Source organism: Palaemon carinicauda, chromosome 7 (genome assembly GCF_036898095.1).
Source record: "Palaemon carinicauda isolate YSFRI2023 chromosome 7, ASM3689809v2, whole genome shotgun sequence".
In the NCBI taxonomy this organism is placed as follows: Eukaryota; Metazoa; Arthropoda; class Malacostraca; order Decapoda; family Palaemonidae; genus Palaemon; species Palaemon carinicauda.
The window spans coordinates 129,308,348-129,325,215 of NC_090731.1; the positions used below are offsets into that span (position 1 = coordinate 129,308,348).

Here is a 16,868-nt window from a genome sequence, read left to right on the forward strand (position 1 = left end):
TTCGATCTAGATTGTTCTCCCATGTGTTTAAGGTTGCGTCTTGCGGCAAGTGTACCATTGGGTTAGATAAGTTAATAACATACTACCGCCGCAATGGGGCCTCGCCTTCCCGATAAAATATTGAAAAGGAAAATGAAGAAAGCTGCACACACGAAACTAAAGTTATTAAAAGCAAAGGAGGAAGGGATTGCACATGAGCAAGCAACTCAATCGGGTAGGCCAAAGAAGACACGTTTAAGTTTCTACATTCCTGTCGCCTGTAACTTAGCAAGTTAAGATTGTTTTTTTTAACATTATAGAATAAGTTTCACGTAGTTTGTTTTCCGACCACTGCCTACAGTAAGTCTAAATTAATGCGCAGTCCCCCTTACTAGTCCTTCCCAGGTCTCCCGTTTACCTAACCAAACCTTGACCTTTTCTATAATAGTAAATGGATGATACATCACTTTCTAGGCAAGAAATTATTTATACATTTGGTAATTCTTTACAATAGCTCCACCACTAATAATTTTGATATTTTCTTGATGATTCACGTAGTGCTTTAGGTAAATATATAATGCTTTAATTTATAGCTAAATACATGAACCATATATTTTTCCTACTCGTTATCTTGTGTTCTATGCATTTATGACCTTGATTATTGGGGCAAACCACCCGTTCATGAGTTTTTTGGACCCCCTTATATAAAGACAATTATGGGGGACACCAGTGGGAAACCAAGGTTTTTTTTTTTTTGTTGGGGAAATGTCATTAACCATTGATTTACAGCATTGATAATGGTCAGAAATGCAAAATAAGCTCAAGATAAGCAGCTGGAAAAATATATGGCTCATGTAAGTGTCTGAAAATAGGCCAAACATGATTATTCAACACTTGAGATATGTAAATGTGTATAGAACCTAACAAACCCACCTAACCTAACCTAGTAGTTCCCAGGTCATAACCCCTAGCCAGGGGCAAGCCACCCCGAACCCCCCTTCCCAGGTCACAACCCCTAGCCGGAGACAAGCCCCCCCGAACCCCCCTTCCCAGGTCACAACGCCTAGCCGGAGACAAGCCCCCCGGACCCCCCTTCCCAGGTCACAACGCCTAGCCGGAGACAAGCCCCCCGGACCCCCCTTCCCAGGTCACAACGCCTAGCCGGAGACAAGCCCCCCGGACCCCCCTTCCCAGGTCACAACGCCTAGCCGGAGACAAGCCCCCGGACCCCCCTTCCCAGGTCACAACGCCTAGCCGGAGACAAGCCCCCCGGAGCCCCCTTCCCAGGTCACAACGCCTAGCCGGAGACAAGCCCCCCGGAGCCCCCTTCCCAGGTCACAACGCCTAGCCGGAGACAAGCCCCCCGGACCCCCCTTCCCAGGTCACAACGCCTAGCCGGAGACAAGCCCCCCGGACCCCCCTTCCCAGGTCACAACGCCTAGCCGGAGACAAGCCCCCCGGACCCCCCTTCCCAGGTCACAACGCCTAGCCGGAGACAAGCCCCCCGGACCCCCCTTCCCAGGTCACAACGCCTAGCCGGGGACAAGCCCCCTGGACCCTCCTTCCCAGGACACAACCGCTAGCCTAACCCTCCTTCCCAGTTCACAAACTAAAAGTAAATCAAATAAATCCTAATATTATGATAAAGTAAATCACGAATAATTCCTTGCCTTATGATTGACGCTTTTTTTTTTTTCTTTTTTTTTTGGTAATCTATACAGAAGCTTTGCAGTAGAAAATGTGTTGGTCTTCTTAAAAATCAAGTCAGAATTGGACCTTTGAGGCATTATTTCTCAGTTAATTTTTAATTTCACATGAATATAATACCTATATATTGAACAGAGAGCATTTCCATCATAATCAATTGCCGATACAAATGAAATCACACTAAATTTCAAAATAGATTGATCTACTTTAGTTAAGTTCCCTGCTGGTGATTTCTTTATGTGATGGTGGTGGAGTTTAAACTGAAGGGGAAGGTGGGAAAAAATTGCTGTTGTAGAACAACATCCAGGAATTTATGAAGAAGTACTTGTAAGCTGATAATTGTTTTAAAAAACCACCTAACAGATACGTCATTGTAAATGCACAGAATCCAAGACTGCGCAACAAGTCCCCTTCAGTCTCTCAGATGTAATCAATGGACTTAGTGAAAAACATACTTCTCATTTTAATCGACCGATACGTAGGTTATTATGACCCAGCCCCTATTAAACATATAGAGAAAAATACCAAGCGAGCCAGCACTTGTGCATTTCTTATAGCCAATTCTTGTTTCGCTAGTAATTAAAGTATCATATATTTACCCATGACCCTCCAAGCCTAATTAAAAGTGCAATGCCCATACTAACCCTATCTTCCTTCCCCAAAACCCCCGTGTATCTAACCAAATCTTGACCTTGCAGCTCTTTATAATGGTAAATGCATGATACATCAATTTCTAGACAAGTAAATTATTCATATACTTTGTAATTCTGATATTTTGATTTTTCTTTATAATTACTCGAGGCTTTATCTAGAGCTCCCTCCCCCCTTTTTTATTTAATTACTGTAATTTTTTTTTCCCACCCTATTTGTTAACCTTTTCAATCTTGGATGTCCTCCAGTAGGAAACCAGGGTTTTTGGGTGGGGAATGAATTGAAGAATCCGTTTTAACATTTAAACAATGGCACGTAGAATTACCAATAAACAAGGCCACCAGCTAACCTAAACAAACTACCTAACCTAACCTAATCTAGTAGCCGTATCCTTACCTATCGGGGAGGCTTCGCCCTCTCCTGCAACCCCCTTACACAGCCATAATAAATATAAGACAGCTTAAAACCCCTTGTGTACTTACTTAGGTTGGAAAGTAAAGGTTAGCTGCACCTTTCAGACTCAATACCCAATGCACAATAACCTCATGAATGAATGAGCACCAATCATTTATAGTTTTGTGAGAAATTCTTAATTAATTTTCAACAAATTTATAACTAAATTTAACACCAATATAGTTATACTGTATACAAGTAACAAATTAGATTCTATACCTAAATGAGACTACATATATCTAAATGAGACTATTCAAACCGTGTTCCTTAAAAATCGTTACATAAAAACTACACTTTTTTTTCACTTTCTTCTTGTTTTTCAATACAACATGCCTTCTATCACCCCGCAATTTTTTTTTTTTTTTTATATCCAGTCGGCACTTGGAATCACAGGTGGGGCAAAAAGTATCCCATTCACTTTTAAGAACACTGTAATCTTGGCAGTACACTACTTTATTATTCTTTCGATTTTACCACAATAATGCAAAACAAGGTTTGTATAGTTTAATAACAATGAGAGAAAATAACAGGTGGGAGAAAATCCACAGAAATTGATGTCAAAGTAGATGGTAAATGAGAAACCGCACCAGAGGTTGAAGGTTCACTCCCCTCCATGGCTCTCAAAAGACTGAAAAATTAGAAGTGGAAATTGTGTGAAAATTTTCAAAAAGTTTTCAGTTTCCAAGTAAAATTGTCACCTGATTGCGTATTCAAGTCACAGGATTCTAGTTTTGTTAAAATGTTAGTCCCAAGTAAAATGTGGATAATCATCATTGGTTAAAAACTATGACTTTTGGGTGACGTCTTGCTACGGTGAATACAGTCAATGATGTAATAATGACATAATCTATGTTTTTAACGCACAAACGAACAAATGTAAGCTTTGTCTGAAGAGGAATTTGAGAGAGGAGATGCTGGATAGTCTCCAGATGTGAAGACGTAGCTAAGCTACTGCCTTGTAGATGTTGACATGTGGTTGTCTGGGTAGATTGTCCGTGGAGAAAGTTCTCTTGGTAGCTCCGTCAGGAGCAGCAGAAGGTCCGGGAACTATTCTGCATGATGCCATAGAGGAGCTATGAGGGTCATTGAAAGATTGACCGATGTTCTGGTCTTGTTGAGTACTCTTCTCATCAAACAGAATGGTGGGAATGTGTAAACGTTGATGTCCCACCATTTTTGGAATGCATTTTGCCAGAGAGCCTTATGGTCTGGGATTGGGGAGCAGTACCTGTACAGCGGGAGCCTGAAGTTCAGGGCCGTTGCGAACAGATCCACAGTCGGAGAACCCCACAATATCAGAATTTTGTTGGCCACTTGATGATCCAAAGACCATTCAGAACCCACTATCTACGATACTCTGCTCAGATTGTCAGCGAGCACATTCCTCTTTCTGAGAATGAAGCGAGCTGATAGTGAGACCGAGTGAACTTCCGCCCATCTTAGTATCTCTACTGCTAGATGGGATAAGTGCTGCGAAAAAGTACCTCCTTGCTTTTTTATGTAAGCCACTACCATGGTGATGTAGCTCATCACCACCACTGGGTGACCCCCCCTAGAACTGGTGGATCTCTTGAAAAGGCAGATATACGGCATTCATCTCTAGGGGATTTATGTAAAGGTACTTTTCAGACCCTGATCAAAGGAATGAGGTCGTGTGGTGCAAAAGTCATCAGCTTCAGTCTACCTGGCGAAGTGGAATGTCTTATGTGATTTGTGTCATGGAAGAAGTCTTTATCCACTTGATGCCACTATCCCAGCAATAGCGGAATTCCTCTTGTATTTGCGGGAAAAAATGCGCCTTTCAGTTTCAGCGTTTAAAGGCCATCACTCAGCCTTGAGTCTCGCCTTTAAACTGAAAGGAATGGACATTTCCTCATCGCTAGAACTTTCCCTCTCCATGCGAGGTTATGAACTTACCTGTCCTCAGTCGGAAGTGAGACCTCGAACGTGGTTCGAGTTCTTCAATCCCCAAAAAGACCTCTGTATGAACCATTAGCCAGGCAACAGATCTCCACCTAACTTGGAAGGCGGTGTTCCTGCTCGCCTTAGCTTCGGCCAAACAAGTTAGTGAACTTCATGGCTTCTAGTATGACGTCACCCATTCAAGGGGATGGGGAGAAGTAAGCTTCAGCTTTGTCCCTGAATTTGTTGCAAAGACTCAGAATCCGGGGATTTCAGATCCTAGATTTGCTCATCGCCACCACCAAGTGACCCGCCAGGAACTGGTGGAACTCTTGAAGGGTCAGAAATATGGCCTTCATCTTTAGGAGATTTATGTAAAGGTACTTTTCGGACTCTGATCAAAGGAATGAGGTCGTGTGGTGCAAAAGTCATCAGGTTCAGTTTACCAGGCGAAGTGGAATGTCTTATGTGGGTGGTGTTGTGGAAGGAGTCTCTCTCTTCACTCGATGCTACTATCCCAGCAAAAGCGGAATTCATCGTGTATTTGTGGGAAAAATTGTACCTTTCAGTTTCAGGGGTTAAAGGCTATTGCTCAGCCTTGAGCCTTGCTTTTAAACTGAAAGGAATGGACATTTCCTCTTCGCTAGAATTTTCCCTCCCCATACGAGGTTATGAACTTACCTGTCCTCAGTTGGAAGTGAGACATCCCCATGGAACGTGGTTCGAGTTCTTCAATCGCTTAAAGGACCTTCATACGAACCATTACGCCAGGCAACATATCTCCACCTAACTTAGAAGACAGAATTCCTGCTCGCCTTGGTCTCGGCCAAACGAGTTAGTGAACTTCATGGTCTCTAGTATGACATCACCCATTCAAGCAGATGGGGAGAGGTAAGCTTCAGCTTTGTCCCTGAATTTGTTGCAAAGACCCCTCCCTTGGGGAAATTAGCATCCTGGGTCCTCTGCGCAAGCTGACCTCAAACCTCTGCAGGTAAACCATTGCTCCCTTGTGTAACCTAGTATTGTCCTAATAGTGTTGTGTCTCCATACTTGGCGAGGTGGTATTGGGAATTTCTTGGTCTTCTCGGTTATTTCCTAAAAGACTGAATAACTTTTACCTTGTCAGTCACATTGCTAGTACATCATCTTGCACAGCTTGATTAGGCGTCAGACCATGCTTAGCAGGTTTAGCGAGATGTAAGGGTCTCATTATTTGTGCACGACAATAAGGAGTACCCCAGGTAAGATCAAAAGCCAGATTGGTAGGGACCCCTATAAATAACCATGGTTTGTATTCCAGTTATGGAACAAATAACAAATTGTGAAGTAATTTATATTTGTTCCGTAACTGGAATACAAACCACACTATTTATTAGGGGTTACACTTTCGGCGGAGCTGAAATGACGAGCCATTAAAATTTAGCGAGGGTTAACAACCCACACCGGTAGTTAGCAGGGGTGGGGGGGGGGGGGGGGGGGGGTAGCTTGCTACCACTCCCGTTCACACACACCTGTGATATAGTCACTTTTACTTTTGGCTCGGATCGAGAGCGGTTGTTTCCTCCCTCCCTCCTCACCTATTCTGGACTGCCATTAAGTTTTGTCTTTTAACTTACTTTTTCTTATATTTGTATATATATGAAAACATTCTTAATGTTTATGTATATATATGCGTATAGAAATGTGATAAGTTTCCTTTTCAGTGTTTGTGCTGTGTATGTGATACATACAGTATATGACAACGACACTTGCCTACATTAGCAAGGCCAGCACAGTTCCACTTCGTGGGGAACGACCTCTCCCTCTTTGGTCCATTGGTCTTCCCGTTGGCATATAACCGTTAACTCGGCCGCCGCAGGGGAATCGTCATCGCCTGGACCCTCTTCATTCAACTATTGTCTTAGCCTTTTCCTTTTTCCTATGGGAAACATGGATTTCTGGGTAAAGGGAATGTGGCCTCTCAAAGATTGACTACGGTCTTTCTCTTTTCAAGGTCGTTCACCTTTACAACAACAGTGTACTATTGGGGAAGCTCCTTTCCCGTGCGCGGGTTAGGTTGCTCTTCCGATTGTTTGTCTTAATTATCTTTAGTGAAGAGAAGCTTGACCGACTAGTGACAGAATTTGGAAGGGTGTGTGAGAGAAGGAAGTTGAGAGTTAATGTGGGTAAGAGTAAGGTTATGAGATGTACGAGAAGGGAAGGTGGTGCAAGGTTGAATGTCATGTTGAATGGAGAGTTACTTGAGGAGGTGGATCAGTTTAAGTACTTGGGGTCTGATGTTGCAGCAAATGGTGGAGTGGAAGCAGATGTACGTCAGAGAGTGAATGAAGGTTGCAAAGTGTTGGGGGCAGTTAAGGGAGTAGTAAAAAATAGAGGATTGGGCATGAATGTAAAGAGAGTTCTATATGAGAAAGTGATTGTACCAACTGTGATGTATGGATCGGAGTTGTGGGGAATGAAAGTGATGGAGAGACAGAAATTGAATGTGTTTGAGATGAAGTGTCTGAGGAGTATGGCTGGTGTATCTCGAGTAGATAGGGTTAGGAACGAAGTGGTGAGGGTGAGAACGGGTGTAAGAAATGAGTTAGCGGCTAGAGTGGATATGAATGTGTTGAGGTGGTTTGGCCATGTTGAGAGAATGGAAAATGGCTGTCTGCTAAAGAAGGTGATGAATGCAAGAGTTGATGGGAGAAGTACAAGAGGAAGGCCAAGGTTTGGGTGGATGGATGGTGTGAAGAAAGCTCTGGGTGATAGGAGGATAGATGTGAGAGAGGCAAGAGAGCGTGCTAGAAATAGGAATGAATGGCGAGCGATTGTGACGCAGTTCCGGTAGGCCCTGCTGCTTCCTCCGGTGCCTTAGATGACCGCGGAGGTAGCAGCTGTAGGGGACTCAGCAGTATGAAGCTTCATCTGTGGTGGAAATGTGGGAGGTTGGGCTGTGGCACCCTAGCAGTACCAGCTGAACTCGGCTGAGTCCCTGGTTAGGCTGGAGGAACGTAGAGAGTAGAGGTCCCCTTTTTGTTTTGTTTCTTGTTGTTGTCGGCTATCCCCCAAAATTGGGGGAAGTGCCTTTGGTATATGTATGTATGTATCTTTAGTGAAAATCTTATTGTATTTTAACTTTTCAGCTTTTCTCCGTGGGGAACACTTCCCTTCGTAGGGTCAGTGGTTCTCACTATTAGTGAATATTCTTAGCTGATTTAATTAATTGTAGTTCTGTTTTTATTACAGTTACTCCGCTTCCCCCTTCTCCCGTAGATGTCGACTGGGGAGGGAAGGGCGCAATAATTAATTTTATGTTTTTCCCTTGGGGTTCCTCTTTGGAGTTCCTCCCTAAGGAATTTGTTAAATAATTAATTTTTTGTCGGTGCAATACTTATTTTATGTTGTTCCCTCGGGGTTCCTCTTCGGAGTTCCTCCCTAGGGAATTTCCGTTAAATAATTATTTAATTTTATTTTCCCAGTTAACTATGCAGTGTTTCTTCGTTCTACTAAGAGTGCCGATGAAGCAGAGCTGTTCTGTTCATGCGTGGGGAATCTGCTGTCACTGCCATCCCTCAGAGGACGTCGTCATGGGCGTCATCCCTTCTCTTAGAAGTACTCCCGTGACAACACTTCAGATCATCATAGAACGCTAAAGGAGGTTTGCCTCCAGGGTTTGGACAACTTTCCTTCCGAGGGAAGTTTCCTCCCCAGGTGTGAGGTTGTTTCTCCCTTCAGAGGGAGAACTTGCCACATCTTAATAAATTCATTGTCTCTGACTGCTGTTGCTGCCTTCGCCCAGACTTCTCTCCCCCCTTGCTGAGTTTCTCTTCCTTCAAGGGCGGAGCACGGTCTTGGCACGTCTCTTCTACAAAGTGCTTACATCTCTCGTTCGCGAGAGAGGCCACTCATAGACTCCTCCTCGAAGGATCGCTACTGTTAAAGGTCAGCTTGCTGATCCACCGTCCCCCAATGGGCATCTTCTAGTCTCTTCTATGGAGTGTTCACCTCTCTTTCGTGAGAGAGGCCACTCATAGAGACTCCTCTTCAGAGGATCGCTACTGTTAAAGGTCAGCTTGCTGATCCAAAAGCCCTCAATGGGCATCTTCTAGTCTCTTCTATGAAGTGTTCACCTCTCGTTCCCGAGAGAGGCCACTCATAGAGACTCCTACTCGGAGGATCGCTACTGTTAAAGGTCAGCTTGCTGATCCACCAGCCCTCATGGGCGTTATCACGGGTGTCTTCAAGTCTTTTCTACGAAGTATTCGCCTCTCTCGTTTGCGAGAAAGGCCTCTCATAGAGACACCTCTTCGGAGGATCAAGCAGATCTACCAGCGCAGCAGACCTACCAGTACCTACCGATCTACCAGCGCAACCTTGCACTGCAACGGAGTCCTTTGGACTTCGGTCCTGGACTCTAATGCAGACCTTTTACGGTCCCCATCGGTGGATGCTTGCCCTTCCAAAGGGCACATCTCAGTTCCTGATCGTCCTGCCAGCTGACCTACCGATCTACCAGCGCAACCTTGCACTGCAACGTAGTCCTCTGGACTTTGGTCCTGGACTCTAATGCAGACCTTTTTACAGTCCCCATCGGTGGATGCTCGCCCTTCCAAAGGGCACATCCCAGTTGCTGATTGTCCTGCCAGCTGACCTGCCAATCTGCTAGCGCTACCTTCGCGCGCGCGTTCCAACAGTCGCCCGTGCGCCCTCCAACAGTCTTCTGTGCGCGTGCGCCTTCCGACAGTCTTCCGCGAGCGGGTGCCTTCCGACAGTCTTCCGCGAGCGGGCACCGATGGTCTCCCGCATACGCGCCAACAGTCTTACACATGCGCGCGCTCCAACAGACTTTCGCGCAAGCGCGCGCGCCGATGATCTTCTGCGCGTGGGCGCTGATGGACTCCCGTGCGCGCTGATGGTCTCCCGCCCGCGCGCGCCCCGACTTTCTTCCGTGTACGGGCGCTGATGGTCTCGCGCGTGCGCCAACAATCTACCGCGCACATGCGCCGACAGTCCTCCGCGCGCTTGCGCGTCCTGATGGCCTTCCGCGCAATGGTATTCCACACGCTGGCACCAAAGGTCTCCCGCGCGAGCACCCGTTGGCCTTCCGCGCGCCAGTGCTTTTGCGTTCCAATGATCTTGCGCGCGCCGACGGTCTTCTGCGCGCGGGCGCTGATGGTCTTCCGCACGCACGCGCCAATAGTCTCCACGTAGTACTCGCGCCAATGCACCCACCCTTCCGCAACCAGTCACATGCTTAGGTGCATTCTAGGGAGAATGCACAAAACTACACAGTGCCTTACTACCGTGCCAGTGCTCTTCCGCACTTTCCTGCGCAGTTACGGTCTCAGATCCGATGCGCCAGCTCTTGCTAAAGAGTCAGGGCTCGCAGATCCAATGCACCAGCTCTTGCCTAAGAGCCAGCACTTGCCTGCTCTCCAGGCAGAAATTCAGCACCAGCATCATCCTGTGTGCCATCGCTCCAGTACTCTTCTACACACTCGCGCAATAGACAGTAAAAAGGAACAAAACTTTTTCGACAGGTCACCATTGCCCCATTCCTCCCCGCAGACACATAAACATTGCCACCGGGAAAGAGGAATAAGGCTTCACAGAAGCATTCAAGATCCCGAAGATTCTATCCCACAAGGGGAATCCTTGGTCCCTGTCTCTTCTGAAGTTTCTTTTTTCCTTGACAGACCACTGTCAGCATATGGGAAAGCATCAACAGTCTGATCTCTAGATCACTGTTTGCTGATGGCTAGTTCACAGTTTACTGATCGCTAGGTCGCCGATCACCAGATCGCCAATTGCTAGCTCAATGCTGATCTTTGACCTCTAGTCCCTCCAATGACTAACGATCTCCAGTTGCTAGCGTTTCCAATCACCGATTGCTATTCAATAACCAGTCATCAGCTTGCTGATCACTAGATCACCGATGGGCAGCTCATCTTTCTTCGATCATTGAACTCAGTTCGCTGATCTCTGACCAGCCCATCCTTCAGCTTTCTCATCTCTGACCAACCAGGGGGGACCATAATCAGGTTGCTGATCTCTAACTCACCATCGGCTCACAGACCACCAATTCATCGGTCATCGGCAATAGGCCAGCCGTTCGTGACTTGAACTTGCTAGTCAACTGCTTCCTGTAGTTTCCTAGATCAGAAGGTATACAACATACTTCTCGCTACTGGCCGTTTGCCAACCCTCATGAATGGCTTGTCAACAGGGAACTACTTGGAGCACTCTCCAACTGCACAGTAACCACGATACCCAACGGTTAACCATTGATTAACATTCGGCAGATTGATTCTATTCTAAGGAATAGCATCAATCCCATTAGGGCGCATGGTAAGGCTAAGCGTTGCCTTCCTTCTGTTAGTTAAAGGAATTCTCTTTCAGAGAAGAATTCATACACTGGGTATCGCACCTGATCCTTTACCACACGAGTCAAGACTCCAGCGTTAACAATCTTCCATGCAAAAGTGTCCGCAAGGAGCTGTCCCTTTGGGTCGATGTCCACACCATGTTGGAGTTCGAACAAGGGCTAAGACCTCAGGTCTTCATTTACACACTGGACCTAAAGGACACTTACTCCCAGGTCCAAACCATCCATCTAGGAAGGTTAGAAGATTCAGTCTAGACAAGCAAGAAACACCAGTTCAAGGCACTGTTCTTTGGTCTTTCCACTACACCCATCCTGTTCTCACAGGATTGGCTTCTGTCTACTCTGTCTCGGGACGACTGACTGACCTTAGCAGACTCAGTGGCAACCTTGCTTCAACACCGGAACTTCTGAAGTCTTTTTACCAAGATCTAGTGATCAGGGTAAACCTACGGAAGTCTTCCCTACTTCCCTCCCAGAAGACTGGTGTATCTGGGAATAATTCTAGACACTAATCTCCACAAAATTTCTCGAAATGAGAACGACTCCTATCCCAAGAGACTTGAGTCAGAAAAAGAAGAGAGGAGGGATCATAGTGCTGCACCACACGACCTCAGCCCTCTGGACAGAGCCCGAAAATACCTTCACTTAAATCTCTCAAGAGATGAAGGCCAACTTTCCGGTCCTTCAGCAGCCTCATCAGTTCCTAACAGACCACTCAGTGATGTGATGGACGACACAGCACACACCACATAGAGACTCACATCGACAAGCAAGAAGGAACTTGCTCATAGCCTCTTCCCAGCTAACATTATAAACACCAAGATGGGCCAAAGTCTGTTCTGTATCACTGTCAGCCCGCTTCATTCCAGTCTGGAAGAACGTGCTCGCCGACAATCTGTGTACAGAATCTCAGATAAGGTTTACCAAATGGACTTTGGATCGCCATGTAGCCAACAAAGTTCCGACTTTTCGAGGTCCTCCAACTAGGGGTCTGTTCGCAACGCTCCTGAATCTCAGGCTGCCGTTGCTCACCAGCCCTAGACCCCAAGGCTCTCTGGCAACAACGGTGGGTACAACAATGACGTTTACGTCTCGTCCCTGTTTTATCTGGAGAAGGGCACTCAAGAAGGCTAGAACATCGGTCAACCTCTCAAGGACTCTCCTAGCTCCGCTATGGCATTATGCAGAACGGTTTCCAAACCTTTTGCAGCTCCTGATAGAGTCTCCAAGAGAACCCTTTCCACATCACAGACAACCCACTTCGACACCTACCACAAGCTATAGATTTGCTATGATTGTACGCCTGGAGACTACCCAATACCTTTTTGTGAAAAGGTTGTCTAGATATCTGAGGAATTCCTCAGCATCAGTCTACCAGGCAGTATAATGTCTTTTGTGGTTGGTGTCATGTGAAAGTGTGTCTCTCCCCTCGATTCCAGCAATAGCGGAATCCTTGAGTATATACAAGAGTAAAAGACCCCCTATTCAGTTCCGACAGGTTAAGATGATCACTCAACCTTGATCCTTCACCTTCAAACTGGAAGAAAGGGACACCCTCTCATCGATAGACTTTTCCTAACTCATGCGGACTTACAACTTGCCTTTCCCCAGTCGGAATTGAGACCTTCCTCTCAGAACATGGTTCAAATCTCCAATCCCTAAAGGGACCTCCTTATGTTCCACTTCACCAGGCAACAAAATTTCTCTTGATTTAAGAACACAATGTTCCTACACACTCGGACAGCAACCATACGAGTCAAGGAACTTCATGGTCTCTCTTTCGACATCGCCCATTATTGAGAAGGGCGAAAGACATGTTCAGTTTCGTCCCTGAGTGTCGCCAGACACAGTCTCGAGAGGTAACAGATCCTACACAAGTCTCAACTCTGTAACGGACGATCCAGATCATCCGTTACTGTACCCAGGGTAAGGTATGAGACTTTACCTAAAGAAAATGGCAACAGCCCGCCCGGGTCCCTTCTCTTGTCATCGGCACTGGGAGAGACTAAAGGAGGATCACTGAAACATCATCTCGACATGACGACTCACAGTGTCAGGGGCATAACTATGCCCCTGGTCCTTCTTAGCAGAATACTGTGTGACGCAGGTCTTACAAGAAAGGATGTGAATGCTCCAGGTGACTTTCACAACCTTTCTCCTGCAAGACGTGACCCACAGGAACTCGATACGATCTCTATCGGTCCACTAGTGGCTGCACAACAGCTGGCTGTATACCTCAAGCTCCTTATTGGACAAGTAGCAGAAGGTTGAGGGCACTGTTACCCGGTTTTAGTCTGCGTGAATGAAAAGATTTGACGAACTCTTATTCTGTTCTTCATCCTACCCTCTCGTGGGGAAAGCAGCATCCTAGGTTCTCTGCATAAGCTGACCTCAAACCACTGCAGGTAAACCATGCTCCCTTGTGTACCTAGTATTAAACTAATACTGTTGCGTCCCCATACCCTGGCGAGGTGGTATTGGGAAGTCTTGGTTACATAAGGTTTTTCCTACATAGACTCGGAATTACTTTACCGAGACAGTCACACTTCTGCATGTCTCAACACACAGCTTGCGTAGGCCGTGGACCTTACGTAGCACGGTTTAGCGAGGGTACTAACATACTCAGATAAGGAGTCCCCGGGCAAAGCCAAAAGCCAGATTGGCAGGGACGTCCACCCTTCCTAATGGGTGAGTCACCCCTAATAAATAGCGTGGTTTGTATTCCAGTTACGGAACAAATGACAAAATCGTAGATAATTTTTATTTTTCCTAACTATACAAACCTTATCTATTTATACAAACTTGCCCCCCATCCTTATCGCCCTTGAGGTCCTACCTCCAAGCAAAGTGACTAAATCACAGGAGTGTGAATGGGAGTGGTAGCAAGCTACCCCCGCTTATTAGCAGTGTGGGTAGTTAACCCTCGCTAAATTTTAATGGCTCATCATTTCAGCTCCGCCGAAAGTATAACCCCTAATAAATAGCTAAGGTTTGTATAGTTAGGAAAAATACAAATTATCTACGAATTTGTCCTTTTTCCCAATGTTACAAACCTTAGCTATTTATACATGCTTCCCTGCCAACCCTTTCCCCCGTCAAAGTCCTACATCTAAGCAAAGTGAAGCTCAGTCACAGGTGTGTGAGAGGGGTATAGCTAACTAGTGGGATGGGTTGTTAACCCTTGCTAATTTCTAATGGCTCGTCCTTTCCGCTTCGCCAAAAGTAATACTCCTATGAATAGCTACGGTTTGTATTGATAGGAAAAATACAAATTATATATACTGTACTTCCAAATCTGTCATTTTATTTTTTTTTTTTCCTCAATCACATGGGCAAAATTTCAGTAGAATGAGTTATAACAAGTTTTGTGTACAGTATTTGAATACTGTGTTAGTTAAGAAATTACAGTACTTAGAAATATGTATTTTTTTTTATTTAAGAGTTTTTTTCTTTTTTTCAGAACCCATGCCTGAGGATGAAACTGAACGTCTTATCCTTGAGCATCCCTCACTTAGCAAGCGACCTGCTGGTGACGGTGAAGAACTGTATAAGAAGAAAAGTAAGTGCTGTAATCCATTAGAGTTGAATCCTTATTTGTTCCAACACAGAGTACTTACCTCGAACTACTTTCTTAGGAGTATGTGGGATCTCCTCCCATCCGATCAGAGTTTTGTGTAGTTTACCCTATTCCCGTTTCCTATGAGCGGTAACCTCAGGCGGAGTGATACGCGCCCTGAGGCTAACCCCGAGTCAGAGAGCATGCTCGCTCAGGTCTCGACTTCCAGTAAGTTCTCTGGTCGCGTCGCGATATCATCTCGACGCTCTCCTTAACCCAGTGCTACCCTTTGTGTCCCCGACTTCCCTTTGTGTCTCATGCAGTCCCCACGTGGTACCTTTGTGCTTTCGCTTATTCTTTCCCTCTGCGTTCCTGTGTCTCGCGCTGCGTTACTAGTGTGTGATGGAGCATCTCCGCCGTTGTCCTGGGCCTATGGCCGGTAAATTGTGTGGTGCTTTCCTGTTGAAACCTGAAGTAGACCCGCACTCCTTTTGTTCGTCGTGTAGGGGCAGTGTGTGTTCCCCTACGGCCACGTGTCCGGAGTGCGTGTCCTGGAACGAGGTGCAGTGGGTGCGGTACGGCACCAAAAAGAAGAAGGCGCCGAAGAGGTCACCTAAGAAGCCGAACGTCTCTTCTCCTCTTACTTTGCCGGGCGTATCGTCAGACCGAACCTCCCTACCACCTTCCCCTACCCGGAGTAGGGGACGAGGTAAGTCCGTTGCGGGGAATAGGTGGTCGGAATCAGTATCTTTGGCTATGTCAGGTTTGTAAGGGTGGTGGTCTAGCCATGCTAAGGTCGAGGACCTTGTGGCAGCCCCAAGCGGATTATATGTTCCTTATCTTCAGGTTTGTCCCTTGTTCAGAGATCTGAACTTTTACTTGTTCCGATTGGGTAATCGTCTCTTCCCTCTGGACTTAGGGAAAGATTTGTCTACAGCTCTGACATAACAGGCTGCGCAAGATTTTTCTCTAGGACTGCTAGATAAGTCCTCCCAGCTAGCTTTTTAGCAAGGATATAAAAGGAAGCTCTTCCCACTTGTCAGCTCTTTCGTGGGAGAGCCCCTTCAAGGGGAACTCAGAGGATTGCGGCTGAAGGTCAAGCTCGCAAATTCCCAAGGTTGTACAAACCGAATCTAAAAGTGAGACGGGCTATGCCTCCCATGTCATCGATACCCTGGGAGTTGACAACAGTCCATTCAGGAAACAACGTAGCAGCTCTTCAAGAGCAAGTGAACCTTATGCTGTCGAAATCAGTCATAGAAATGGTAGAGGACACCTCCTTGGAGGGGTTTTGCAACATACTTTTCCTAGTTCCGAAAAGCCCAGGGGGGGGGATGAAAACCTGTTCTGGACGTCAGTCCATTGTACAAGTTCGTCAGCTAAGTAAAATTTACCATGGAAACTTCAGTGTCAGTCCTTACAGGCAACAGACAGGGAGACTGGATAGTGTCGTTGGATCTGCAGGATGTGTATTTCCATATCTCGATACACCCGGACCAGTACCTGGACGACTGACCACTCAGAGCAGAATCACAAGTAAAGTGTCCGGAGGCTCTTCAAAGGATAATGCCCTTAACGCAACAGTTAGGTCTGATGGTAACCTGGCCAAATCTTAACTAACACCCTCACAGAATTTTATTTTTCTGGGGATAATAATCGGCTCAGATCGCGCTCAAGGCACTCCAGAAATGTTGCAAGGACTTTCCCCTGGTGGTCACCCAGCTACGGTTGACGATCCTTCGCAGCAATCAGCACACGGTTCAGTTCGCGCAAACGGCGCGCTTCAAGTGTCTGGTCTGTCTGAACTAGAGAGGTTGATTTCGTCCCTGTTTGACACATACGATTCTTGACAGTGGTCTGTGGATAGTCTCAGAGGAAATGACATAGAAGGGGAGAAAAACATCAGGACGGATCTGCTCAGCAGAAGAAGGCAAGTTCTTACTGCAGAGTGAACCCTACATCACGAGGTGTGCACCAGCCTTTGGATGTTGTGGGGTCAACACTCGATAGACCTCTTCGCCTCACAAATGACATAGAGGTTGCTGGTATTTTGCTCTCCAGTACCAGACCAGGAAGCAGTCGCAGTGGACGCTTTTCTTCTGAACTGGGAAGGTCTAAACGTGTATGCTTTTCTTCCATTCAAGATCATGTACAGAGTCCTGAAAAGATTCAGGGATTCTCCCAACGTCCGCATGACCATGATAGCTTCTTTTTGGCCCATGAGACATTAAGTTGTGGAGATGATGGAGT

The 16,868-nt window shown here is 46.2% G+C and overlaps 1 protein-coding gene across 1 annotated transcript in view; it reads left to right on the forward strand.

Moving 5' to 3' along the window:
- pit (pitchoune) overlaps window positions 1-16,868 on the forward strand; it is a 56,712-nt gene continuing 39,844 nt past the window's right edge. The window contains exons 1-2 of the mRNA XM_068376861.1: window positions 1-214; window positions 14,523-14,621. Coding sequence (XP_068232962.1) covers window positions 94-214; window positions 14,523-14,621 — 220 coding nt within the window. The 5' untranslated portion in view covers window positions 1-93. The remainder of the gene's footprint in view (window positions 215-14,522; window positions 14,622-16,868) is intronic.